This window comes from Lycium barbarum, chromosome 5 (genome assembly GCF_019175385.1).
Source record: "Lycium barbarum isolate Lr01 chromosome 5, ASM1917538v2, whole genome shotgun sequence".
In the NCBI taxonomy this organism is placed as follows: Eukaryota; Viridiplantae; Streptophyta; class Magnoliopsida; order Solanales; family Solanaceae; genus Lycium; species Lycium barbarum.
The window spans coordinates 112,500,744-112,517,613 of record NC_083341.1 but is presented as its reverse complement, the minus strand read 5'-3'; the positions used below and the strand labels follow the sequence as shown (position 1 = coordinate 112,517,613).

Below are 16,870 nucleotides of genomic sequence, written 5' to 3'. Positions count from 1 at the left end.
CTGTAGCTAAGAAAGATCCCTTCATGCTCAAATGTCCCTCAACAATCGCTCGAATTCAGAACAAGCCGTTCGTACTCAAAACATCAGGGCCAGTTGAGAATGCACCTTTTGTGATCAAATCACCGCACCTAATGATGGTCAAAGGAAAAGCGGTAGCTACTATAGTTCAGGGTATGACCAGGTCTGGAAGGTGTTACGTTCTAGAAGATCCCGTACTCGAAGCGCCACGTCGTGAAAATCCTCAAAAAAGACCAAGCACTGAAGGTGAAGCTTAAAAGTTTTGGAGGCAAATGCCAGTCAAGGATTATTCAATTGTTGAGCACTTGCATAAGACTTCTACCAGGATATCAGTAATGTCATTATTACTCAGTTTGTCTCAACATCACTTAGCCTTAATGAAAGCTTTGGATGAAGTCCAAGTACTCGGTGGCACTACAAGTGAAACATTGGCCGAGATTGTAAGGTATGTTGTACGAGCGCATAGGCTATCATTTTCTGATGACGAATTACCAAGAGAGGGTAAGACCCACAACAAGGCCTTACATATAACAGTCAAATGCCGTGAGAAGATTATCCCTCAAGTGCTGATTGATGGAGGAGCTGGGTTGAATGTATGCCCTGTGACGACTTTGAAACAGCTTGGATATGATGTTTGCAAAATTCGCCAGTGTCGAGAAAATGTAAAAGCTTATGATGGCACAACCACTGATCCAATTGGAGAAATAGATCTGCACATACAAATGGGTCCCACAGAGTTTGTTGTGGAGTTCATTATCATGGATAGCAAAAACGTTATAACTTATTGTTGGGGCGACCTTGGTTGCACGCGGTTGGGGTTGTGGCGTCTTCATTGCATCAATCTCTCAAATTCACCTGGGATGATCAAGATGTCGTGATTCACGATAAAGGAAGTGTCCATAACTATCCGGACAATTCATTACCAGTCATAGAAAAATCGCCAAGCAATATTGATTTTCACACCGTTGAATTAGCCATGTTAGATCGCAGGGGGAATGATGAGGATATCCCTATGCTACCAGTCTACAAAATGGTGGCCACGACTATGATAAGAAATGGGTTCGAGCCCGAGATAGTTCTGGGAAGGAACTTACAGGGAATTAGAAAACCAGTAACTATCGAAAATGGGAAATGTCGATTTGGGGTTGGATACAAGACGTGTGAGGAAGAAGAAGAAGAAGAAGAAGAAGAAGAACATAGACCAAGAGGTCCTGTTAAAATGAGAAAGTCATTTCCTCATCTATATCAGTCCTTCACCGCATGCCCATTGAGTCACGGTGGCGAGGATCCAGAAGAGGGTCCAAGGATGCTGTTTTAGGAAGAGGAATGCGCATCCATCATTGAAGAATGCTTTAAAGCACTAGAGATTCGTCATGCTGCGCTAGGAGAAATGTCAAGTGGATGGACTTCTACCCCTTTGTTCACCTTACGGTAGAAAGAATGCTAACTTTTAGAAAAACGACGAATGTCGGCTTTGAGACCCGACTTACCTCCTTTTCATGCTTCTACACTTCCTTATTACGTGTTGTTTAATAATGGAAATGGCTCGATGTTCCATTCCAAGTCAGGACCATAGTTTGTATTACTCTTTTTAAATTTCAATGAAAACGCCTCAAAGTTTTCAATAAGACAAAGTTGTTTTACTTTACCTATATATATATATATATATGTCATGACATTATTTGTGGCTTCTTTGTTATTACTGTAAAACACAGTAACACAATTATCAATCATATAAATGCAATTAAGAACGATGACGAACAAAGCAAAGATCAAGAAGAAGAGATAACTGAACCAGAAGGGAAACACCTCAAAGTTTGCAATGAGACAAAGTTGTTTTACTTTGCCTGTATATATATATATATACACACACACATATATATACATATATAAATACATAATTGAGATTGCTTTTATATGATTGATAATTGTGTTAGTTTGCTATACAGTAGTAACACAGAAGCCACAAATAATGTCATGACATGTTACGAAACAATTAAGAATGATGACGAACAAAGCAAAGATCAAGAAGAAGAGATAACTGAACAAGAAGGGTTGATAGACGTCGAAGAGGAATATAAAATAGACCAACACCAAACCTAGAGAAAACAGAGGCAGTTAATCTAGGAAACGAGGAAATGGTTGGAGAAACCAAGATAAGTGTACATTTGATAGAACCTGAGAAAGAAAGGTATTGAAGTCTGTTGAAAGAGTATGAAGATGTTTTTGATGGGTCATACACCTATATGTTGGGTTTGAGTACAGACATTGTCGATCATAGGTTGCCAATTCTAGAGGGATTCGCCTCGGTAAAGCAGAAAATCAGACAGCCTAAGCCAGATGTCAGCATCAGAGTCAAAGAAGAAGTCGAGAAACAGATTCAGTCGGGAGTTGTGAAAGTGACACCCCACCCGACATGGTTAACAAACATAGTCCCAGTATCAAAGAAGGATAGGAAAATGAGGATCTGTGTGGACTATCGTGATCTTATCCGCGCTAGTCCAAAGGATAATTTTCCACTCCCTAACATTCACATACTTGTTGACAATTATGCAAAACATGAGGTGCAGTCTTTTGTGGACTGTTACGCGGGTTATCATCAGATAATGATAGATAAAGAAGATGCTAAAAAAACGGCCTTCATCATACCATGGGGAGTATATCACTACAGGGTAATGCCTTTTGGGCTCAAGAATGCCGGCGCTACTTACATGAGGGCGATGACCGCTTTTTTTCATGATATGATGCATAGAGAGATTGAAGTGTATGTGGACGACGTCGTCATCAAGTCCCGCGTGGGTGATGATCATATTGAGCTTTTGAGAATATTCTTCTACAGACTCGCAAATACGATTTGAAGTTGAATCCTGCTAAATGCGCATTTGGAGTGCCTGCCGGAAAATTGCTAGGATTCATAGTCAGTCGTCGTGGTAGTGAGTTGGATCCCACAAAGATCAAAGCAATTCAAGAACTCCCACCACCAACAACAAAGAAAGAGGTCATGAGTTTCCTAGGAAGGTTAAATTACATTGGGGGCTTCATTGCCCAGTCCGCAGTAATTGTAGAACCAATTCCCAAACTCCTCAAGAAAGATGCTCCAACCAAATGGACAGAGGATTATTAGAAAGCTTTCGACACAATCAGAAGATACTTGTAAAATCCACCCGTTTTGGTCCAGCCAAGACCGGTAAGCCCATTACTGCAATATATGTCAGTATCAGAAAATGCTTTTGGGTGCATGTTGGCACAAAATGACGAAACAAGCAAGAAAGAGAGAGCCATCTATTACATCAGTAAGAAGTTCACACCCTTTGAATCCAGCTATTCCTTGGTAGAAAAAACGTGTTGCGCTCTAACCTGGGTGTCTCAGAAATTAAGACATTATATGGCTTCATACACGACCTATTTGATCTCAAGAATAGACCCCCTAAGGTACATCTTTTGCCAACCTATGCCAATAGGGAAGCTGGCCAAATGGAAAATGCTATTGAGTGAGTTCGACATCCAATACGTCACATAGAAAGCAGTTAAGGGGCAAGCATTAGCAGATTTACTGGCAGGAAGTTCGGTGGATGACAACCCCGTACCTTTATAGACTTACTTCCCGAATGAAGAAGTGATGACAATTGAGGGTGAAGATAATGAAGATGAATTAGGCTAGAAAGTATACTTTGATGGAGCGGTCAACTTTAAAGGATCGGGAATCGGAGCCATTTTGGTTTAAGACTCAGGCCAATATTATCCAGTGGCCGCCAAGTTGAACTTCAGCTGCACCAACAACATAGTTGAATACAAATCTTACATCATAGGTATTTGTTTAGCCCTTGACATGGATGTGCGAAACCTTCAGGTAATTGGCGACTCGGATTTGTTGATTCATTAGGTTCGAGGAGAATGGGCTACCAAAAATGAGAAAATCATACCATATGTTGGACTTGTGCAAAGACTGGCGGATAGGTTCCAAGAAGTCAAGTTCAAACATATACCAAGAACCCAGAATGAGTTTGCTGAGGGATTGGCGACAATAGCATCCATGATTCAGCATCCTGACAGTAAATACATTGATCATGTCAGAGTCGAAATCAGAGATCAACCAGCTCACTGTACTTTTGTAGAAGTAGAGATTGATGGAAAACCTTGGTACATCAACATTAAAATGTACTTGGAGAAAGGAGAATATCCTGAAGGAATCACCATCAATAAGAAGAAGACTATCAGGAAGTTGGCAAATGGTTTCTTCCTTAATAAGAATGTTCTGTATAAAAGGACCCCAGATTTAGGTTTGCTCAGATATGTTGACTCTGTCGAAGCCAAAAGGTTGATTGAAAAAGTACATGCTAGAATTTACAGGCCTCACATGAACGGGTTCGGGTTCGTACTGGCAAAGAAGATTTTAAGTACAGGTTATTACTGGATGACCATGGAGAACAATTGTAGCAAATTCATCCAGAAATGCCACAAGTGTCAAATTCATGGAGACTTGATAAAGGTCTCTCTAACATAACTGAATGCTATGACGTCGCCTTGGCCATTCGCCGCTTGGGGCATGGATGTCACAGGACCGATTAAGCCAGCTGCGTCAAACAAGCACAATTTTATTTTGGTTGCCATAGACTACTTCACCAAGTGGGTGGAAGCGACATCTTATACGTCAGTAACAAAGAAAGTAGTAGCGAATTTTGTGTGCAACAACATCACATGCCGATTTGGCATCCTAGAAATGATCATAACAGATAATGGGGCTAATTTGAACAGCCACTTGATGAAAGAAATGTGTGCGCAATTCCGAATCACTCACCGAAATTCGATCGCATACAGGCCACAAATGAATGGAGCTGTGGAAGCCGCCAACACAAACATCAAGAAGATCCTCATAAAGATGATTGATAACTACAAAGGCTGGCATGAACAATTGCCATATGCATTACTGGGATATCGCACAACCGCCAGAACTTCAACTGGAGCCACTCCATATTTGCTGGTGATACCGGCCAAAGTAGAAATCCCATCTCTTCGAATCATACAAGAAGCAGGATTGGACGATGCAGAATGGATCCATAAAAGGCATGAGCAACTAGCTCTGATAGATGAAAAGAGGATGATCGCTGTTTGCCATGGTCAGTTGTACCAACAAAGAATGGCGTGAGCCTTCAACAAACATGTGAGGACTAGACTTTTCCAAGTAGTGCAATTGGTGCTCAAGCGGATATTCCCAAATCAAGAAGAATACAAAGGGAAGTTCACGCCAAACTGGTAAGGGCCTTATATGGTGCGAAATGTGTTATCAGGAGGAGCAGTTGTCCTCGCTGAAATGGATGGCCAAGAGTGGCCAAGAGCAATAAATTCAGACGCCATCAAGAGATACTATGTTTGAGAAAGTAGACAACTACAAAGATTAGTAGCTTTTGTTGTTTTATGTTGGTTTTAATTGCATTTTAGAAAAAACAAATCCAAAAATTATGTATGAACTACGCGTGGACCTGATTCCCTATACTTATAAGGGGATACGTAGGCATTTTTCCAAGCTCGATCGCTTTAACCCAAAAATCCAAAATCATGTATTTTGAACTACGTTATGACCTGATTCCCATTTGGGATACGTAGGCGCTCTTTTGAGTTCGATCTCACCAATAAATCCCAATATATTTATCCCGAACTACATTATGACCAGATTCTCATTTGGGATACGTAGGTGCTCTCCTGAGCTCGATCGTTCCAAAAAAAATTCCCAATAAACCCTAAGAAACCGCAGAGATGTTTTGGCAAGAGAAAGACAAAGACAACCCCATACGGAAACCGGGGCAGAATTTTTTAGAGGACCTCATAATTCTTTTGATATACCAGTTCAAAGGAATAGGCTGATTAAAACTTCTACACTGGGGCAGAATTTTTGAGAGGACCTCAAAAATTCTTTCAATATATCAGTTTAATGGGACGAACTGATTAGAACTTCTACGCTGGGGCAGAATTTTTTAGAAGGATATCAAAAAATCCTTCAACGCCGTAAAATCCAGAATCAACAAGTACACTTTTACACTGGGGCAGAATTCTTGAGAGGGTCTCAAAAATTCCTTCGACATAGTAAAATTTGAGTTGGTACAAAGACATGTATAAACTGGGGAAAAATTTTCGAAAAGGATTCGAAAATTTTAAGTAAGAGTCAAGATCAAGATGAAGAAGAAATGATAGAAGATCTTGTTCGAAGTAACCAATGTCATGACATTAAAAGGCTGTGTATAAAATATACCATTTTCAAAATTACCATTACTACAGATGTATCGCTTACAAATATATATGTTTTCAAAATCATCGCCCAAAAATCCCCTTTTTGCGAAAAATAAAAGATTTTCCAAAAAATTGAGCATTCTTTCCTGTCGAACTGTGAATGGAAGAAGTCCATATGCAGGAAGAGCAGTTGACCACATAGGGAACTGACAAATTTTTCTGTGGATGCAGGAACAAACATGCATGGACGTTTTACACTAACTTGCTTGCTAATGATGTTTGAAACAGGGAAAACAACAACAACAATGACGACAAACAAAATGAAGAAGAAATTTCAAGAAAAACAGCGAAGACGAGCATACAAAAAGGGTAACGAAATCCTCCCTAAGTAAAATATCTTTACGCTAACAAGTTTATTCGTTTTGCAGAGCACAAAGATTTTTATAAAAGAAAATTTTAAGACTATTAAAAGATATAATCACGATTTACCGAAATCTGGTCTCCACTAAACAGTATTGTATCAAGGTATTGAGACCCCGACCTAGACGTCGCATGGCTTGCCTTGATACATTGACTGATTAGACGACTTAAATTTGGTAAGCACAGTTCTCGCCTGAATTAGGTGACATAATTCTGACATCAAATTTAAGATTGTCTACATGGAATGTCGGCAAAGATGGATTAATTCTAGCCCGAAGGGTGGTTACAGTTTTAATTCTGACAAAGCTGTGATTTGAAGACAAAGAGTTGATATCGGCATTGTAGTGCCGTATTCATAACGCAAGAGTCTAGTCCTTTTGGAAGATGTGAACCCTGTCAACGGGCGGGTATTCTTTCCCGGAGTCAAAAAAGGAGCGTGTCAGTTTTGCTGCTGAGGTAAGGTTCATTCCTCAAAACGACGATTTGGGTGATACGACTTCGTGCCAAAGGGGTTGTAGTCGCCATCTATATATAGCCAAAAATAGGTAGCATAATTCCGAGGTTGATGTCCACAATCGTTGAAATACGAATGTGATTCCTACATCAAGATTTGCGGTCGCTATTGCAGTTTATTTCAAGTTAATGTAATTCTGGTTCATGGATAGCGGTTGTCATGAGAAAAGGCCCCATACTTGAGTATGCAGTCGTTAACTTGAATATTCTGACTAAATGATGTAATTATGGACACAGAGGTTAGTGGTCATCATAGAAGGAATATGATACTGCACTCTAATGTACAGTCTTCATTTGGGTATTTTTGACTATAAGTGATGTAGTCCCAACTGGTATACCGCAGACTTTGTATGAGGATAACGATGCAGTCAACACCAGTTTCGCGACAGTCACCGCAGTATGTGAAAATGATGTGATTCCAAATTTTCAGGGGTAGCGGATGTCATAAGAAACAAAAATGACCCCGCACTTGGAAACATGGTCTTCATTAATAACATCCTGCTTACGAAAATAAAAATTGGACTGGGGTGTGAAGGTTTCGCAAGAATGCGGTATAGCCCGACCCAGATCCCAACGGAAGTTATCATTGAGAAATGAAAACATCTGAAAATGTCGAGAAAAGAGCCAACTGAAGTATTAGTATTATTATCCAAAATAGTCAAATTATTTAAAAAATATATATACACACAAAAGCACACACTTACAGGAAAAGAAGAAAAAGACGGATGAGCGTTCGCCAAGAGCCGGACAAATGACGAAAACTGACAGAGTTAACTTTTAAAGCAAATGGCAAGAATGCCGCACAGGTATGGCATTTACGATAAAGATAAAAAATTTAAATCACTAACACACAGGACTCAACATTTGGGGATGGCTAAAAGCTACCAAGATAGGAGCAAAAGAGCCAGACTCAAGACATGCGGAGCAAACGTGGAACTTTTCTTGGGAAACCGAGCAAAAACAGTGTACGAGAGTCAAGCTTTCTACACCAGGGTTGAAACATCCCTTCAAGTAACTAAACCCTAAAAAATCTTCCAAAAACCATCTCCGGTCGGATTTTTATCGAAAATTGTCAAAGGGGATCCCACATAAAGGGATATTCCTTTTCGAGCCATAGAGTTGAACTACAATTGGCCTGGTTCCAAAAAGTCAGGGATATGTAGGCTACTCAAATTTCGAGGCTCGGCCATATTCCCTATGATTATCTCAGGACATCTTGAGATAATCTAAAAATCTCCTTATTTTTAGTCCTCTTAGAGTCAGAACTACAAACGGCCTGAATTCTTATGTAACCTGAGATTTGTAGGAAACCCAGAGACCGGGGTCCGGCCATACTTCCGAAATTTTGCATAAAAAAAAAAAGTTGTAGTCTCTCTTATACGGTAGAAATTAGGTTTGTCAAATTTCGCAGCACAAGGATGGCCTTGCCATCCTCGAACTCCGAAGGGACAGTTGTTGACACTTAATTTTCACCTCATAAGACACGTATTTTAATTTTCAAATTTCTCGAGTCAAAGACGGAGTAAGGATACTTCCTTTTAATTTTAAAATTTCAAAAATCCCGAGAAAAATGCAAAAATGACATTTAATTATTATTTCCTAAAAAAACTGACAAATATAAGAAATATGAGTTATTTACTTCCATCCCGCTCTATCTAGTCCTGAAAATTTTTTAAGTTAACAACGTATTAAGTACGGCTCATTTTTGACTGCATTGTTCACATGTTTAAATATTACCCGAAACTATATCAATATCGGGCTTATTTTCAAGCTAATTTTTTAACTGTGCGAGTTTTAAATTTTAATTTGCCTAAATAATTGTTTTACCTAATATTATAAGTCTTTATAATATTTAGTTTATAATTGATTAAAATAGGGTGGGGGGGCTTGTTTGATAAGTTTTAAAACTTAGTGGGGTGGGGAATTAAAAAAAAGGGTGAGAAGTTTGTTACAAACTTCTCACCCCCCACGTTCAACCATCACCTTCTCGGGCGATTTTCACCACTTTCTTAGGGTTTTAATACCGTGCTAATTGATGGCGATTTTGGGATCATTTTAGCTAATTCTTTGAGGGGTTTTATAATTAACCATGTGTAATCATGGTTTCTAGGTTCAGTTCCCTTCGAATTTCATTTTTTACTATCTAAATTGATCCTTACCTAGGTTGTTACTCGGGTTTTTGTTGTGTTAAGGTTGCCATGGGCGAGGCCTCGAGCCCTTAGCCAGCTTGTGCACCTTAACACCTTAAATCAAAAACCTAGGGGGAACTTCCTAGAAATTTCCTAAATTAGGGTACACAAATTGGGGATTTTATCCCTATTGTACTATTTAGTACGATTGTACCGTTGGAATGGTACAATATAGGCTATATTCGTACTATCCTAGATTTTCAGATTTTTATTTGATTTTTTGATAGATTTTAGGTTACAATTGGTTGTGATTTTGTTGTCTATGTGTGAGAATTTCGAAAAATCTGATATAGAGTACAAAATTTAAGGTTTGGGGGGGGGGGGGGGGGGGATTAGGATGAGGTGTCCATTTCTATCCTAGGAATCCCTAATTTTGTTAAGTCTATAAATAATAAGTTGAGAAGTTGAACTAAAGACCTTGGACCTTGACCTTTTTTTTTTTTTTGAAAACTTGAGAGCAAAAACTGAATATAAGAGTGATACAAAAAATATACACTATCTACATACATATACAAAAACAGTCTACAAAAATACTATAGATATATACTAAAATTCACTCAATATACAAATAGATATATAAGAAGAAGCAAATATAAGAAAGAGGTTTTGGAAGACAAAAAGGGTTTTTGATTACTTGAAGTTGATTTCAACCCCTTTTTGGTCATTAGGTTGCCTCTACAAAAGGTAATCCCTTTTTCAAACTACTTTACTTTCAATTTTGAATACTTACTGTTTTATTGCTTATTCATTATGAAAATGTTATGAACTGCTGTTTCTTACTTTATTATAATAAGATTCTGTTTTAGTTTGAATGTCTAAAGTTATAGAAAAATAAGTTAAAAATCTAGAATATGATAGTATTAAGTAACATTATAACCTGTTAGGTTCATAAAATGAGGAAAAGAAGTAAAGGGGGGGGGGGGGGGGGGGTTAGTCTTAAGTTCTATATTGTGGTTTGAAATCTACATTTGGATTGTTTCATTAAAATAGTGTTATGCAATTATTAGTTTTAGTTTAAATGAGACTATTTTGAAGTCTGGAAGTAGTCTGTGTAGTATTAGACTCAGTTCTTTTTAAGCAGGTTGAATGTAATCATTAGTTGCTATTTGGATTCATTCTATCGTAATATACTTGTTTGAGGTATGAAAATTGTTTTGAATTGATAACTTCCCTCCTAAAAATGAATTAGAGAATCACTTGTTTACTTTGAATGCATTTTTGTGAAAACTGGCTACTTGAAGTTGTTTATATTGTTGATCATATTCTGTTCCTATTTTACTATTCTAAAACTGTTAAAACATGACCCCTAATGGTTAAGAGGTAAAAATGAACATATTTGGACCTTAAAATGTTAACTGTAGTAATATGTTGTTATAACTTGCTACTTGTTTGTGTCCATCGAATCTAGAATTCCAAAAACTGAGTGGGAACCTCATTTTTCAGTGCCAAAACTACTTGAACTTTGCTATTTGTAAATTGTGATAGACTGTGGGATTAACAATATTGAACCATGTCTTGTTTGGCATTATCTATGCTTATGGCTTAATGTTATGTTGAGTTGAATCTACTACTTTGCTAAAATAAGATCATTAAAGGTAAAAATCAATAAAAGTGAATCTGTCTTCACCTAGAATGTGAACTGTGACCATTTGCTATCCTATAACTTGCAACTTGTTGGATTCTTGAATCTGGATCTTCAAAAATGAATGAAGAACTTTTTTGTGTTTGTTGCTTTGCAACATAGAATAGGAGCTTGAAAATGAAATACAGGATCTAATTTATCTTGTTTATATGCTAAGCTGAGAAAATAGGTTGTTGAACTACTAAAAATAGGATTTGCGAATCTTTTGTGAAAACTGATAAAAACCAGAACTTGCTTTTTTCTTAAAAACTTGACCCTGCACTTAGGTAGAGGCCTTCATATGCATACTTTGTCTAAAAACTGGATCTTGATCAACTTGGCACTTCATAGATATTTTAGGACACTGTTTATAAATATAACTTGTCATTCATTTGGAATTCCACACCTTAAGTTGTTGTTGATGTGGAAGGTACATTATATTGGGATTTTGGAAACTCGTTTGGTTTAAAAACAAAAAACGAAAGTTTGGAATTTTGTGTGTGAATATGTGCTTAACTGTGTGTGTGCTAGTTTTTGTGACTCCTCCTTAATTGCTTGTGCCTTATTTAAGTCTTGGAACATGCATTATTAAGCAAAGACAACTGAAATTGATAGAACAAGGTTCAAACTTAGTGTTTGAACTGGAAAGGTAAACTACAAAATTTTAAAAAATGGAAACCGCCTACTTGTTTTGTTGATTGGCTTGACACTGCTACATTCCACCTAGCGAGATCAACTAGCTTTGAATCTCTTTGAGAGATCATGCATTACTGGACTACATTTTAACTTGATAAGATCATGCTATTAAGAAAACTTGCAAGAATACAATATATCCCTGTTTCTTTCTAGAGTAGAGATAGAGCATTCACCATGATTAAAGTTTATTGTTAGTTTTCCTACATGATACTTATCCAAAACTGTTTGAAATTGCAACATTGATTCACTTGTGACCCTTAGGAGATAGTAAATGTTTGAACTTTGAAAACAGCTTGGGAATTTGCAGTTTTGAAAACAAAAAGCCTTTGTGCATGTTTTGTCTTTGAATCTTCCTAAATTAATTGAGTTTGAATTGAAGACCTTGCTTGTGAATTACATTTGTCTAACCTTGTGCCTCTACTTCTTTAAAATCTGGAAATTTAAAAACCTTTGTCAAGTGAGAATTGCTCTCATTCTGGACTGTATAGATCCAGAACCGTAAGTGTTTATTTGGCTTCAAAACTTGCTTGGTAGTCTATATTTGGGTGCTGATTTTGCTTTACTTAGACTCTAGATCTTTGGCTATCTGTTTTCACTGGAATGTTACTTAAACTACTTGCCTAAAACTTGCTATGTGAGAAGAAAGACTTGCCTATCTACTTGTTTGAATCATTGTTAAGTTCTGAGTATTTTTTGGAAATTTGATGCTACTTCTGGGTAGTTTTAAGGAGTTGCTTGAAAGAAAAACATGGGAATACATAGTATACAATAAGTATATGTGGAGGGTATGCCCCCTTAAGGGGTTTTGCTCTCCACATATGAGTATATCACCTAGTATATCTTGTATATTGGGGCTTCTACACTTAGAAAAAATCAGGCTTATGTGACTCTTTGGGCCAGTTGGACCTGGGGGATCGATTTAGCTGAGATTCTTTAAATTTTGTCCCTTTTTGCATAAAATGATCCCTCCCTTTGATATTTAGAAATTATGGACCTGGCCCAATTGTCTTGTAATTAATTTTTGGCTATGTAATTAAATTTATGTCCCTATATTAAGTACTAATATGTTGTATACCTCTTATTTTTGTAAAAATCCCTATCCGTTGGCGGGTCCAACGAGGCCCACCAACTCTATTTAGATCGAGTCGACCTCAACCATGGACGAGTTAAGCATAGGAGCAAAGTTGGAGCGGAATAAGTTAAATTGCTTTATTTTTTGTCGGGCTTGGTAGACCCAACTCCTTACTTTATATTGCTTATTTGTCACTATATGCTTATTGGAACCCTTTAATAATTGTCACAAATTTAGAATTGCTAAAAAATTATTATTTCTAAGTGATAAACTGATTTTGATGAAAAAGTGACATGTAAAAATTGATTTTGGGACAAAACAGACTTATGGACAAAAAATTGACATTTTTTCAAACATAAACTATGATTTTGAATAAAAAGGACTTGGCAATTTATGGACATTGAGACAAATTAGGACCGTACCTATGGACGATTTGGACAAATGGACTTAAAATAACCTTGGACTGATATTGGACTAAAAAGACTAAAAAAACTAGAAATGTAAAAAATGGTTAACATATGAACACTAATAGTATGCCAAAAAGATTTTTATAAAACTTAAAACTAAAAACCTTTTCTAAAAACTCGGGTGGGCTTACGTAATGTTCTACTTAGGTTAACGCCTTCGGATTTTAACCTAGATGTACTAGTCCGAAACCCAAAACGCCCAATTTTGGGCAAAACTCTACCATTTTCATTTCTTGAAAAGTGAGTATTTTTGCATAAATGACACACCTTGATTTGCGGAAACATAAACAAAAACAGTTTTTATCAAAAACAACTTATATCTACAAGGCATACTATTAGAACCCGTTGGTCAACCGTATTTTACGGATCCTCAATACTGGGGTGCCTAACACCTTCCCCGGGGGATTCCCGGAACCCTTACCCAAACTTTGGTATAGATTAGTTTCTTTTAAAACTTAGTCGTTTTAAATGAACCCTTTCGAACTGGTTTTCCTAATTTACCTATAAGTTAGGTGGCGACTCTGAAAACAATGTCCATTTAGAGCATCATCCACGTAAAAGTATATTTTTTCCTTTTTTCCGGTACGATTGCCAACGTACTTACCTGGGAAAAATTTCTTTTTAAATAAGGCAAGTGCAAATACAAATCAGAAAAAATAGAACCGCTACAATCATTTTATTTGTTTTAATTAAACATTGTGTGTAAACAGCTTGTAAAAACTCACATGATATTGGAATCAATTATGGTTTGAGCTAGTCGTCTTAGGATAACGTTGCTTATGCCGTTTAATAGACCTCTAAGTCCCCGAACGATTTTCAAACGGTTTTTAAGACTTGAAGAATAATCAAACGAGTTCAAAAAATAACCAAAAGATTTCAAAAAGAATCCATGGTCCCGACTTTCTTTGCTAGACGAACTAAGTTGGATTTAAAAAAAAAAATTGAGGTACGTTTACAAAACTAAAAATGCTGGATTTGGAAAAGGATTAATATGGAATGATTTTGGGTCAAATAAAACAAGATTTTGGGAGTCAAAGCCCACCAGAACTTGCATTTTTAGAGCCAAGTACCAACAATAAAATTGATAAAGTTTGGGCCAAAAGCCCACTAAGTTTTCCTCCAGAAATACTAATAGGTGGACCTAGCCCAAATGGAATTTTCAAAAGATGAGATAACAGGCCTGGGCTAAAGCCCAAAATTCATTTATGAAGTCACGATTTGGCCCAAGCCCAGTTGAAGAATAAATTTTGTTTCTTCTTTACACACTTGTCCGAAAAAATGCGTAATAAACATAGTTAGACTATTTTGTAAGCTTAAAACGATTTCAAAAATAGAAGTTGGAATACATTCGTGATTATAAAGGTTTAAGTGAGACGTTCTAACGTAATGTAAGTTGACCGGAGACCAAGTGTGGATTAAGCATGAACAAAGAGGATATATACTTACCTATGTATACATTGCAAAAACGAAAAAAAAAATTACATTCTGTCTTTACAAATAAAATATATACTATCCTTACACGTAAAAGGAGTTTATTCTTATCCGGATATTATAAATCCGAACCTAAAGTACCCATATATAAGGGGAATATATTCAATTTTTCCAAAATCAAATGGTATGCAACAAATGATAATATTTTTAAATGCGAAATTAAACACTTAATAAGCAGTTCATGCAAATACTCATCATTGGAACTCGAAGGTCAACCGTATAGTATGGATCCTTAATACTAGGCTGCCTAACACCTTCCCTAGGGGATCACCAGAACCCTTACCTAGAACTTTAGATTACGAAGGTTTATTCACGGTGTTTGAATAAACCCTTCACCACTGGTTTTCATAATTTTCTAAAAATTAGGTGGCGATTCTTTTAAAACAAAGTCCGAAAGAGCACCAACAAGGTTGAAGTAGCATTTCGAGCGCTAACCCCACCCGCAAAATGCGAACCGTAACAGATGGCGACTCTACCGGGGACTTAAACGTTCTAACCATAAGGATTCCAATATAATATGAGTATATTTGCTTTAACTGTTTATGTGTTTACTTTCCCGCAAATATTAGTCGTCATTGCACGCATATCATAACTCCGTCAGTCCTGACATTTATTTTACACCTTGTTTCAAAGAAGACTTCGCAAAGCACGCGGTCGTTCGTTCAGTATAAAATCAAAATATTTCTTTTGGAACCATTATAAGGCTGGGTTGGATAGCGATCGTCCAATAGCCCTAACGATTCAGCCCCAGTTGTCTGCTCGGGTTCCCGGTCTTTCGTAAAAAGCCCACTCTAGTGGAAACAAGGATAGAGCTAAGTCAAATCCCTACTGAACTAGAGCATTCATACTTAGAAGAGCCTTGGGTATCTCAGAACTACCTAAGGCTCATTCAGACCTCCGGAGGTTCCGGACGTCACCGGGTATAATCTATATCAGAGGTAGTTCGAAAGTAGAGAAGAATGGGAAGCTATTAGCCCTTTGGCATTTTCCATAGCCCTACTAGGCATTATGGTATTCCCGAAGGATGAGTCACTAGCCATAGACACCCGAGTGATCTACTTGGCCCATGCTATCTTCTATGTCATAACCAGGGATCAGGAAACCAAGTATTTTAACCTGGCACCCATCATCCTAGCGGATATTTTTCGGGCTTTAAACAAATGTCGGAGTTATTTCAGATACTTCCAAGGGTGTAACATGTTGCTACAATGATGGATTATCAAACACATCAGCATGGCTGAAAGAGTCTAGTATCAGAGCAATAACAACAGGATAGACCACCTCATAAATTACTGTCCAAACCTTGGTCACATGTCCAAAGGGGCGTGGGCTCGCTTCTTCGCAGAGTTGACTGAGGATAAGATCCAGTAGATGTTCCCTGACTTCATTTCTGAGAGCATAGTGGTTTGGGGAAAAAATTGCCCATTTGTGCCATTAGTCGGGGTTCGAGGAATCCGTCCTTATTATTCATCTCGGGTTTTAAGGAAATTTGGTAGAAGGCTAGTGATAGCTTAAATAGGGAACCCCGAACAATTTATTATCGAGCATACCAAATAGAGAATTAAGAATGTTGTTACAATCCTCAAGGAGTGGAATGGTCATGTGAGTTGGGGTCCAGATACTTTAGCTCCAGACAGGTTTGAAGCAGTGTGTGACCTAGGGTATTATGAGTGGTTACAGGGACACTTGGCCTGTGCATACATCCCAGGGCCCATACTTCATCATAATGCCCGAGAAGAGGAACATTTGAAAGAATATTTGAAAAGCACAAATGAGCACTTGACCCATATTTTGGAAGAAACAGACCCGGTGATAGTCAGAATGGAGCTGTATTAGACACGCCTTAGTATTCAAACCACCCTTCTGAGGGTCAAGAAGGCCAAAACAAGCCAAGCCTCAACATCAGCCGCTGGAGGAGGACCCTGCTGATTTATTGCTTTATTATAAGCCCCATGTCGGCATCATCATCTTTGTAATCCCTTCAAGGAAGATATTTTTATTACTTATTAACTAATGATAATTTTCCGGGGCAATGGTTCATCTTCACAAATGGCACTTGCATGTTTCTAACGATTAAGAAAGCCTTAGCTCAAAAAGGCCTTAGGAACCCGAGTAGTATAAATATGTGCAAATTACAGGATTGCTTGCTACGTGCTTC

The 16,870-nt window shown here is 37.6% G+C and overlaps 1 protein-coding gene across 1 annotated transcript; it reads left to right on the top strand.

Annotated features, from left to right (window-relative positions):
- The first annotated feature begins 4,531 nt into the window (after positions 1–4,531).
- On the top strand, positions 4,532–5,392 carry LOC132639634 (uncharacterized). Its single transcript, XM_060356073.1, has 2 exons — positions 4,532–5,135; positions 5,307–5,392. Exons 1-2 carry the CDS (start codon positions 4,532–4,534, stop codon positions 5,390–5,392), a joined length of 690 nt encoding a protein of 229 aa, XP_060212056.1.
- Positions 5,393–16,870: the final 11,478 nt, after the last annotated feature.

Excerpts from the sequence above, each read along its gene's own strand:
- LOC132639634 (XM_060356073.1), top strand. The coding sequence starts at position 4,532 with ATGACGTCGCCTTGGCCATTCGCCGCTTGGGGCATGGATGTCACAGGA. Across the intron at positions 5,136-5,306 it reads GATGATCGCTGTTTGCCATG|GAGGAGCAGTTGTCCTCGCT; the intron begins GTCAGTTGTACC and ends ATGTGTTATCAG.